General features: G+C 35.8%; 1 protein-coding gene across 3 annotated transcripts; it reads left to right on the forward strand.

The window, feature by feature from the left end:
• Nucleotides 1-797: 797 nt before the first annotated feature.
• LOC105049466 (25.3 kDa vesicle transport protein SEC22-1-like) lies at nucleotides 798-12,023 on the forward strand. 3 transcript variants are annotated; one of them, XM_073262210.1, is made up of 7 exons: nucleotides 799-1,155; nucleotides 6,948-7,004; nucleotides 7,116-7,351; nucleotides 8,426-8,586; nucleotides 8,686-8,832; nucleotides 9,849-9,925; nucleotides 11,531-12,023. In XM_073262210.1, the coding sequence occupies exons 3-7, from the start codon at nucleotides 7,164-7,166 to the stop codon at nucleotides 11,612-11,614; spliced, it is 657 nt and encodes a 218-aa protein (XP_073118311.1). In that variant the 5' UTR covers nucleotides 799-1,155; nucleotides 6,948-7,004; nucleotides 7,116-7,163; the 3' UTR covers nucleotides 11,615-12,023. The 3 variants fall into 3 exon arrangements, with proteins under 3 accessions (XP_019707608.1, XP_073118311.1, XP_073118312.1); XM_073262211.1 differs by lacking the exon at nucleotides 799-1,155 and adding an exon at nucleotides 3,744-3,765; XM_019852049.3 differs by lacking the exon at nucleotides 6,948-7,004 and having other exon boundaries at nucleotides 798-1,155.
• The last annotated feature ends 370 nt before the right edge of the window (nucleotides 12,024-12,393 follow it).

The raw sequence follows: 12,393 nt of genomic DNA on the forward strand, positions 1-12,393 counted from the left end.
ACTAAAGCCCCGTGATCGCACGCTCAAGGAAATTTGGAAAATGCGTGTAGAAAAGAGGAAATAAATAAATACGAATTCCTCCTTTCCAACAAATCATTATAGATTTCTCCCAAAAACAACCAGAATTCTGTAAAAAAAAAATAATATGGATCAAAATTGTCCATGGTTGGATTGGATTTTCACAGGGACGTCCGGGAGGGAGTGATTTCTAATCTATCGCTCAGACATCCATCAGCTCTCTCAGCAGTTCAATTCGTGTTGTCTTTTAAAATATCAATTATCCGGAGCTGGTTTCGGTTACAATTTATCATCGCGACAATTCTCTCGATGTCAAATACGTGGAAAAAAAAAATTTCTAGTGGAATCCAAACTTCACAAAAGATTAGCGCCTAATATTGAAGAATTATGATTGAGCGAGATTTTTTGGATCTTAGTCCACGTATGTTGTTCATGTGACCATGTATAAGATTTCTTGTTCATGTGACCGTGTATAAGATTTCTAATACTAGATGCTCTGTCTCTTTTAAGCAATATCTATTTATTTTTATTTTTAAAAAATTATTCTCTACGAGAAAATCTGATCGAGTGGCCCATTGGACTTAAAATAAATAAAAGTCTAAATGGAGATCTATACTCCCGTCGCTGGCTAACCCAGACGGGGCCTTGGTAGAGGGATTTCTGGGAGCCATTGGATCTGCCTGATATATCGAGATTTTTCGGAGCCGTTGGATCTACCAGTAATGAGGTGGCAGCAACAAAGGATGCGACGGTATGGAGTTTCCGTTACTTCATCTCTCATGGAGAGAGAAGATCCGAATCGGGATCACAAAGTTTCACTCCTCGAGTCTGAACAACACGGTCTTGGCCGTCCCGTCTCCCGGATCCCACGATCGACACCGAGCACCACCGTCGTCGGCTACCTCGTCGCCTTTTTTCTCTTTTATTCTCCTCCGATCGCCGCCGGACCTGGACCGGATCTCGCTGCCTCCGTGCAGCACCATAGTCGCCTCTGGTCTCTGCCGTCGCCGTCGTCGCCTCTACGTCGCCTTTGCCGTCTGCGTCGTTGTCTCTGTGACGAAGCTCGGCCGAGCGTATGAGCTTCATCGAGATTTGGCAATGGAGGGCTTCGAACTACGCCGCACGCTGAAAGCACCGGTAACCATCGATTCCTCTGATCCCTCATCCAGTCCCCGTGATTCCACCCCAACCCTTTTTTCTGGTAAAGAACGGGTTCCGTCGATGAGATTTACCCTCGGTATCAGGAATGCCAGAGATCTCTTAATTCTGACGTAGTTTTTTATGTTGATTCGATTGATATATGGATCTGGTGTCGTCTTTAGTTTCTTTATAGATTCATCGTTCATCTGGAAAAGGGTAACAGATCTAGGATTTGGTGATTTCATTTCTGTATGTCTTGGCTTTGCTCATCAGAAAAATGAAGCGACCTAGGATTATAATTGGGATGTCTTATGATAATCCATTAACACTTCGACCTGTGATTATCCTTAGGAAATCTGGTATTGATTTGCCTTGGAGTTTTCATATATGTGCTGATTATTGATTCCATATGTAATCGTCTTTTCCAAGAGTGACATATGATTGTAATTATGATCAGGAAAACTGTAGTAATGGCATATATGTATATTACCCTACTGATTTGTTGAGGTAAGTTCTACCCTGACTAACCTAAGGAGTACTTCTTAATGCTTTTGAGATGATATGTAATGGGGAATGTCAGAGACATAGTTTTCCCGTGACCGAAAACCTTGTCAACTCTAATTGTATAACTTGTCCGTATTTCTAATTGTATCTCGTTACTTTTTCCCGTCTTCTCTCGTATGGTTCTAGTAACTGGAAAAAAAACATGTTTGCTTGTCACCTCCATTATAAATATGTACAAATAGAAGGTGAAATGGGCAAGGAGATAATCTTAAATATCTAAAATTCTTTCCCTAAAGAAGAAAGTAGATGTCTACTTAACTTTATTGGTTTCCTATCTATCTCAATAAATTATGTTGAATTTCCTTTAGAACTGTTAAATTGGGCATTGGTCTCCTTCTAAAACTTTTATTTTGAGTGTCAAGATGATTTGATTTTGAAAATCATTATTCGCAGAAAAGGAATAACCATGAGTACTATTTATTGTGCAATGTGGCAAGAAGTTTTGAAAGTTACGAACCTTAGAAATTCTTTTTATTTCTTTGCTGGGGTAGGGCAGATAATATGGGGTCTACCTTTGGAAACATATTTCTTTGAAAATCTGTACACTAGGCTAAGTCACTAGCCAATGTTGAATTATTCCTTTGGCTTCCTTTTCAGTTTTGTTCTGCATCATAAGCTTTTTCTACTACTCCACCGACCCTTTTGATTTTGTAGTTCCAACTATAGGTGTATTATTCCATTGCCATAGCAAAAGACATGCTTCCATCCATCGCTCTCTTCCTTTTGTAAATTAATTTCTTCATCTCTTAGAACTGTGGTATAGATACTGAAAATTGGTGGGCCATGGTGGTGGGTCCTACCTTTGATTCTTGTTAGTTCATTTATTCTTTTTAGATGGAAGGGTGTGCAACCATGTTGAGTATCAGGGCTGCAATTGGCTAAGTTGACCCCGGATTTGGCCAAAAACTAATCTGTTTTTTAACTGTCATCTGGGTTGAAATTGGATCCTAAACCTAGACTTTATTCATTCAACTTGGCCATTTTCCAATATCAATATATCAAATGTCTATCAGGGCTGCAAGTGACTAGCTTTACACCAGATTTGGTGGGAGACTAATCTTATTTTGACATCTCTATGGGTTGGGATTGGGTCCTAAATCTAGATTTTATTCATTCAACTTGGCCAGTTATGGATCACCTAGACTTTATTCATTTCAACCTGACCAGTGATTGATCTTGCAAGATTAATTCATCCAAATTTTCCTGAATCAACGTAACCAGTTGTGACAATATATCAGGTTTGTCATATAAATTCATTGTCAATCCAACCTAATTTTGCCCTAACTGGCTGGTCAAGTCTAGGCCCAAATACTTAACCTGAACTAATTGGGCTTGTTACATTTCTGGTTGGCACTAACCAGTTATGCATTCCTGGATCCTGCAATAAGCATATGGAATATTTTTGCCTTGTTGGATGTTAACTGCCTGTGGAAACTCAGACCGTAGAACATTCAAACTTGTAACCTTTTACTTGGAGACTAAGGAAATTTTCCAGTATCTGCTGAATAACCACAATTTGTCTGAGAATACGTAGAAAATAATCATTATAGGGAAAATTCCAAAAGAGAGTTTGCTATGCCATGTAAGGCTTGTTTAACATCTTGTAGAAGAGGAAGAACATCAGGGAACAATAATGATGGTTATAGCACATTCTTTTAGCTTGTGGGTAAACGTAAATGGGAAAACATTTCATAATAAGACCAAGTCATGGATGGTTATAACAATTGTCTTAGTCTTGTTTTGTCTCAGTGAAAGATATGCTATTTTGGCTCCTCTCACAAGCATTTCAAGATTCTTTTTTGCTGTTTGATGTATCTGCTTTATAGGTATATGATGCTGCTGTACAAATTTTATTTCTTTTCAGTATGTTGGGTTGTTATGCTTGTTCAAGTTTTGACTCTTTTCGGAGATTATATGATGTAAAGACCATCAAGTTTTGATAATGTAGAATCGAATTTCTATGTTGAAAAAGAGTATAAGGCAATAAGAGAATGAAAGAAGAATAGATGGAGGGATGTTGAGGACTCTGCAAATTACTAGTAGGTAACTCCATTCACTTGTTTGACCCAATTCAAGAAGAAAACCTTTCCTTACAACCCTCATGTGATTTATATATATAATTTACAAGAAAACAAATCCTTTACAAATTTAGTGCATTGGATAAAATCCGTATATTCTTTCTTGACTTGGCTTATTTTAAATACCTAGTATTGAAGGCATGTGAGTCATCTAACAAGAGCAGGAGATGCACACAACTTGAGCCAGAGATACTATATTTTCCACCCAATAACTAACCAAAAGCTATTACTTCTTTTGATGCTATACCTTTTAGTGTTAGTCAAAATGTTTTAAGTACAGTGCGGTGCTTTATAGATTGGCTTTATCTCTCTTTCTGGTAGTAATCTGATATGGGTGATTTTTGACATGTTGATTTGTGTCAGTTAAAGTGTTATTAAGCAATGATAGCATACTGGTCATGTCTCTCTTCCATATAGCCATTCTTCACTTGTTGGTAGGTAAATCCTTGTGCCTACTGGTGGTGCAGGCCTTGGATTTATATCTAACGTATGGGGTAGTGTTCTTTTACTTGATGGAAGAGGATAATTCCACTACTTGATGTAGTCGCTTTAGACAACAAACCCTGTGCATAAATTATGGTTTTGGTGTATACCAATTTCCATCATCAAGGCTTTCTTTTCTCTGTTAAGTTTTACACCTTTGCAAATTTAAATGCATGTCGTAGACTCTCTATTATTCATAGGAACCAAGTCTACCACCTAATTGAACTTTAACCTTAAAATATGTCTAACCCACTGGTACAAAACCAACTTTATTGATCAAACTGAAGCCCACCAATGTCCATTGAAGTTCTATAACTGACTCTTTGTCAGGTATTATCTATCAACTTGCCTGGAGTTACCAATCAACTTTGAATAATAGATGAGCTTCATGAAACCTAGACAGCTAGATGACTAGATGGCTATCTGGTGATTAGGGAAACCATATCTTGTTGGTTATTAGTTTAAGTTCATACAGTCCCTCCCTTCAAAATTCCCTTGGGTGAGGGAGTCTCAGTGAAGAGGGATTAAGCCATCGCTTTGACATAGGGAACTATATTCATCGAGGAGGCATGACTTTGGAGCCAAAGAGCTAATTGAAATGTAATCCCCATATAGTTTATTGCAAGAGAAGTTTATCTCATTAAATCATGATCCACAACAAGTGAAAAACTTGTTACGTATCCGAAAGATCTGAGGCCAAAATAAAACCATAAGAATCTTAAATGTTCATAAGTTTTTTAAGTCATTCATGAGACTGTAACCTAAAATCTAGTTGAAGAAACTTGGTCTGGGATCTCGTTTTGCGAGCATAATCTAAATGCCATCTTTTTCTTCACCATTACAGAAATTATAGTCAACTTGGTGCAAGTGTTTTAGATCCACTTTACATTATGGGTAAAGTTGTCCTAGTTGAAGTTATCCTATTTTTGTGTCTTATCCAACCCTGTATAGCCTAATTCATTAACAACAAAGCAAATCAGGATTCTGGGGCTGTATGATAAAGGTCCATGCACTACACTACTAAAGTTCAGTGCACCCACTTCGAAGATTGGTGTATGACCTGTGAGATTGTAGATCCTTACACCTCTAAATTAAGGCCCTCATTCAACTATCCTGCCTTCTCTGCTTCATTTTTCAGATCTAACCAATGTGTAGTGAAAGTGGTGTGGCTGAAACCATCTGGCAGTCCTTATCAATGAATGTAGGTCTTAGGGAGTGAACGTTGTGAATGCTAAGACATGACATCATATTAATTGGCCAGGACTTATTGTTTACTGATGATGCAGCCTCAAACTGGATAATTCTGTGGTCCAAAATCTTGTAAATTGTAAATTAACTCCTTTCCAAGATATTGAAACAGATCCTTCATAATGGATAGATCTTGAATTACCTTGCATCTTTTATTCTAGTGGACTGTAATATGGTACTAATCAAAGTTGGATAGCTTGTTTTTGGGACATCATATGGTTGACAAAGACCACATTTTGCAGATATGGGTGCTTGAAATATTGAGTGCCAAAAAATCTAAAACACAACAATAGGTGGAAATTACCATGGTCACCACAGGCTGCCACCTAAGTGCCTATGCGGGACCTTCTAGGTGCTTGCACAATCCAATAGCCCAAGTGCCTTGGCGGGAAGCTGAGGCTGCCTTTGCCTCAAGCAAGTGCTTATTTTTTCCCTTGTTTTTTGATTTATTTAATGTTACTGATTTTTTTTGTTCAAATAAGAGCATTTATTCCATGAGAGGAAGAAGTTGAGTCCATTTATAATGTGCTCCCCTAGATACTAAGTGATGTTTTAACCTGTTATTTTTTAAGAAGCTTTAAATACTTTAGACCATGTAATATAAATATTATTAAGTAAAACTAAAGAAATTAAATCAAAGATTTTGTTATTGCATAACTTAAGTAGTCGATACATTTAATCAAGATGATGTTCTTTAATATGTGATTGATGAACTATATATGTGACTGCATTTGAAAAGTGAAATTTATTAATTTTTAGAGTTTTTCTACTCAGGCACTTGCTTAGCAACCTAAGCTTGCTGCTCAGGCCTTTAAAGGGGTCAATCACTCGGAGTATCTAGGTGATTTGACAACCTTGGAATATTTAGTGTGTTAGAGAAAGAGTATGACAAACCTCAAGTATTGGTACATTGTAACAAACCAGCATGTACAAATATTCTCTTGTCCAAGCATGCCGAGGTCCATAAGATCACAACAATTGCCGTATCCCATTATCATTAACCCAAGCACTTCGGATTTTAGAGTTAGATGAGCTGTACATTTATTTTTGGTCACTTTATCTTAATAATTTATGTAATTTTTTATTAACAGTCACATCTCCTCAATAACAAGCTTCAACTGCTTGTGAATTTTGTAATTCATATGTGGTAAGCGCTGTCATGTTTTGAGGCCCGATGACGCCGATGCACATGTATGACATATCATAGTTTCTAATCCATGAAAACTGATGATGCTATCTTAAATGTGCCATTCTTGCGGCCAGTAAATCTAGTGGAGCTATCAAAATAACATGTCTTATTAGCTTAGTTTTGCCTAGATCAGTACCAAGACAGTAAGTAACCATTTTATTATTATGATGTTCATGGTCATAATGATGAGTATTATCTGATCATGGGTTTTGCTGTGTCGAAAATAGGTCATTATGATATGAAGCTGATTGTTAGCTGGCTAAATTTAATAGCAAGCAGCTGAAGTAAGAACCCCATGTTTTGACACCTTTTTATCAATTCCATAGCAGCAGAAAATCATCAACTTTTACATCAAGAAACTAAACTTGCCAATCTGTTTCCTTCTATGTATCCAGGTGGTTTTGAAACATCAGTTTCTTGTTTAATTCTTAGTTTAGGCTAAGATGGTGAAGCTGACAATGATAGCACGCGTTACTGATGGCCTTCCTTTAGCAGAAGGGTTGGATGATGGCCACGATCAGAAAGATATTGAATTCTACAAACAGCAAGCAAAACTTTTATTTAAGAACCTATCTAGAGGACAAAATGAGGCTTCGAGAATGTCGATCGAGACGGGTCCTTACTTTTTTCAGTATCCTTCAATCTGTGCTTTTTATCATATTTCACTTTCTAATAGATAATACCTACATCATCCAGGGGATGATGTAGTACCAAATTTTCTGTTTGTGTTTGGAACTTGTAGATTCTGGACTTGTTTGAAATAGAAACCATTTCATTGTGAAATGTTGTCGTGGTTTCATTTATGTTTTTTCTTTTATCCTAATAAACATATTTCCACTGTAATTTTAACTTCTTGTTTAATTCTAAAATTTCTACTCAAAAACATCTGTAATTTGGGGATTAGACATTGGTCATATATTTATTTATTGTTGTTTTATATGAGTACCTTACTTGAGGTGGAAAGATGGCGTTATGAAAACCTTGGATCCTTTTCAATAGGGCCGAAAATGGATTGGATATGGATTAGATACTAGCATATCCATATCCATACTAATTTTATTTAATGAATATAGATATGGATACGAATATTAATCTAATATAAAAAATTATATCCATATTTGTTTTAAATGGATAGATACAAATCGGATACCGAAAATATGGATATAAGTCGGATGATTAAACTTTAAGACCACGGAACCAAAGATATTATTAAGTGGATGATAAATCAAGTTAATAGCATGTTAACGTGGTCTTTTATTTTCTTAAAAAATCATGAGTGCTATAATAAAATTTAAATAGATTATAAATAGAATTAGATATTCGGATACGGATCGGATAATTGTCTATCCATTTCCATATCTACTTTTCTTTAACTGATATGATATGGATAGGAATATTAGTCGGATGCTCAAATTTCTATCCATATCGGATAGATTCAGATATGAAAATAGATTCAAACGGATATTATCCTATCCACTTTCACTGCTAGTTTTCAGTGTTTTCGCTTCTAATGAAGTTCTATGACACATTAGGAAAAAAAAAATCTCTACATAGAAGTGCAGGATTTTTAGTATATTCCTCCTGATAGCAGCAATTTTTTATTTGAACTCCTGAGCAGCCTGATTTATATATGTTCAATATGATTGTTATATTTGTCTGTTGTTTTTTAGCCAAATGTTATGTCTTACCTTGACTACCTGTACAGCTATATCATCGAGGGTCATGTTTGTTATTTGACAATGTGTGATCGTTCTTATCCAAAAAAACTTGCTTTTCAATACCTAGAGGATCTCAAGAATGAGTTTGAGAGAGTTAATGGAAATCAAATTGAAACTGCTGCAAGGCCATATGCTTTTATCAAGTTTGGTATGTTTTGTTAATTTGCACTCTCCTCTTTGTTTGTTCACATGTTTGATTTCTCATATTTCATCTGGTTTATTGGTTTTTGTTATTTTTGATATGCAGATACATTCATACAGAAGACTAAGAAATTGTACTTGGATACTCATACCCAGCGTAACCTTGCAAAGCTGAATGATGAACTTTATGAGGTCCACCAAATAATGACTCGCAATGTTCAAGAAGTACTTGGTGTTGGTGAAAAACTAGATCGTGAGTTAAAATTTGATTTAATGTCTTTCTTTATTGCTTTAGTGTGGTCTTTCATGTTTTGTTAAAACAATGACTTTTAGTTGGTCATAAAGAACTATAATAGACAGACTTAAGCATATTATCCATTGAAGGATATGGCATTGCATTCAAATTGTCTCATACATGTATTCCTTATAAATTGATCTTTTTATTGACACTTTCTGCATCCATGCAGTATTTCTATCAGTAATCTCACATCAAGGCAGTTTATCTAAGAAAGCTAAGAACTTTATGTAGGCTATCTACAATTTTATTTTTCGAGACAAGGATTCCACTACCTCATTCTTGGGGCATTTGATGTGTTTAATATTTACAACAATATCTGCTCACTTGTGCAATTTGCTTCTAGTTTCTGAATGATGTAATTTGTGGTATCATGAAATTAATTGATATTCATTTCATATTTTTAAAATTATTGTTACAATCAGTCTTTTGTCTTGCTTTAGTCATTCTAAACATAAAATGAATGAATGTTAATTTGAAAGTAAGTTCCATTAATTTGCTTTATGTTTGTAAGCAATGGAAACATGATGTTTTGTAGAATTATGCACTATTCAGCACTCGTGTCTTTCTATTATCTCTTATCTCAGGTATTGAATTGTTGTTAAATGCAGTAAATATTTATGTAGTACTTGCAATAGGCATCTTGTGCTTCCATTTTTCAAAGGAAGCCCATACTTTTATTCATTTTAGAATGCCCTTAGCATTATTACTGTTATTTTATAAAAAAAGGCAGGAACTCTCTTTTTTCCTTTTTTTTTTTTAAAAAAAAACTTGGATAGAGGAAACCTGGCTGAAAATCGGGTGAAGGTGGGACTTGAACCCAGGTTATTTGTACCGGCTCCCAGTAACTTTACCAACTGCACGGTTGCCACCCACAGCTCTTTATTTCTCTTGTGGCTGAGTATTGACTTGGCGTACAGTTTGGAATAAGCATTTTTGTTGATATCTTTTAATGACTTGTCCATTTCTTACAGAGGTCAGTGAACTATCAAGCAGGCTGACATCTGAGTCTCGCATCTATGCTGACAAGGCAAGAGATCTAAATCGGCAGGTACAATAACATGATTATGCATCTCTATCTATGATAGACTTTATCCATATTCTAATATGAAGTATGTGCTCTATATCATTGGATTTAAGGTTTATCTAACCTAAGCTTGAAGTGTCTTGATATTAGAACAACCTTCAAAGGTTCGTATTGATAACAACCCCTACCTCACCACACCCCTGAAATAAAAAAATAAAGAACAAATGAAAAAAAGAAAAGCTCCCTCAACCAAACAATGACACTTCTGTCATTGCTAATTTAGGTCTTTTTGGACTCCAAAAGCACCAATTCCTGCAAGGAGAAAGAGCTAAGTTCGACAAAGAACCAAGTTTCATTATAGACGATTACCGGTCCTTCACTTAATGTTTCAATTTTCCAATTCACCAAAGCATAGGACCACTGCTGGGAAAAAAACAGAATTTGAGTAAATTTTACTGGTAGCTAATTGATTGCCCCTGTATAGCAAAGACAACTTATTTTAACAACAATGCAGTTGTTGATTCTTGAAAGGAGATATATGAGGAATTTAAGTTGTCCTAGTTCCCGAATATTTGGGTTTTAGACATGATTTTTTTTTCCTTTTTTAATCAAGAGGACATCTATGTGGACCATGAGAGACTACGCCTTTACATCATAGTTGATTTTAAGACAGCTAATAGAGAGTTTAATGTATTGTACGAATGGAACATAGACACATTTACTGTGGTTGAGTCCTGCTTTTGATGCCAAGGTCATAGTAATTTTGCCTCTAGTCATCTGTTAGCTCATAAGTCATAATTGACAGAATCAAAGTGGAGATTTGTAGAGTCACAAGTTCAAGCATACAACAATGGACCAATATGTGACCTAGAACTGAGAAAAGAGTGTGCCAACTGATGTTACTTTTATTTGCTGCTGATGTATTTTGCAAATATCTGGACGACAGACAAAAAGCGTCCAAAGTTGAATCGGACTGAGAACAAGCAGATTCCTAATTTTTCAAACCGTTATGCAGTGAAATCAGTTAACAAGTATTGTAATAAATTAGACAACTTTCCCCGAAGAGAGTCCAAGGAGTGCGCATTAGAAACCTTATGGTGCTTGAGACCTATCTGGCATTCTTTCCTTGACATAATTAAAAAGTGCTTCTTATTTATGGTACTCTTTGGAACCTTATTGCTTAGTATGGTGCAACCCTACATTTAGTAAGTTCTTCTCATGCCACCGAAGGTGATAGGATACTCTTTTTTTTACCTTTTGTTTTTATGACTTTTGGGTGAACCAACTTGACTCTAACAATGCTCCATGCAATAGTGATGCTTGGCAGCTTGGGTTGTATACAGTATTCTTTTTCTTTTCTTTTTTTTTTTTTGGAAAAGAATCAGCTTTCTTTTTGAAGCTATTAGTTGTTGGTAATGTTCAGAGTTATTTTTTTTTGGAGCTATTATATTGTCGTTAACATCATTTATTTAACTTGCATTGTGTACAATAGCAGCATACGTGGATTGCTAGCATGGGATTAGGGAGACAAGCATGCATTGTGCTTATATTTTTCTCCTCATTTTTTGTTTTTTTTGTTTTTTTTTTTGAAAAACCTCTACTGATGTGGGATCATGATTTATGCGTCAGGCTTTGATTCGGAAGTGGGCTCCAGTTGCTATTGTGCTCGGAGTTGTCGTGCTTCTCTTCTGGGTCAAACAGAAGATTTGGTGATTTCGTATATTGGAAGGATCAAATATGATCCTCTTATACCAACGTGTGTTTCCAGCTTGGTCATGTCCAGACAAGCACACACCTGGGTGCAGTTCCTTTTCCCTGCCGCTGAGAGGACAAAAAATCGGATGATATGCCTAGGCTCTGCAAATATTAGTTGGCAGCTAATATTAGATATTCAATCGAACTTTTTGTTACAATAATAATAATAATAATTGCTTGCGCAGACCTACTTTATCAAGGCAGCTTATCAGGGAATATTGTCATTCCTGTGCTGATACATATAGAACAGGTGTCGACAGGGTAGACATTGTATCACCATAATTGATCTACTTGTAGCCTGGATATATGATTGATAAATCTTGATGAGATATCATGATATGATTCCACATTGTCAAATTTTGTTAAATCATGTGAGTTGGTTAGAAGCTTTTATGCCCGGTTAGGGATTAGACTGAAATTCACCAGTGGAAGTGGGAAATCATTAGGTTGCAAACCTGGCTGATGTGGAATTTTTAAAGGCCAAGTTCCTCGTAAACTTGGCATGTTAACAACGTTCCACGAGTTTTTTAAATTTCTCAGAGTTGTGGACAAATTTTCTATTACTATTAACAATATTGCATAATTTTTTTATTTAAAAAAAAAGGAAATAACATGTGTTGCACATTTTAGAACTATCACTTGCAGTTGTTCATGTTAATTTCAGATTTAGCCTATATCTGAATGCGAGTCCTCAATAATAACATGCAAGTAATTCAATAATTTTGCAGTCTCAGTTT

This window comes from Elaeis guineensis, chromosome 8 (genome assembly GCF_000442705.2).
Source record: "Elaeis guineensis isolate ETL-2024a chromosome 8, EG11, whole genome shotgun sequence".
In the NCBI taxonomy this organism is placed as follows: Eukaryota; Viridiplantae; Streptophyta; class Magnoliopsida; order Arecales; family Arecaceae; genus Elaeis; species Elaeis guineensis.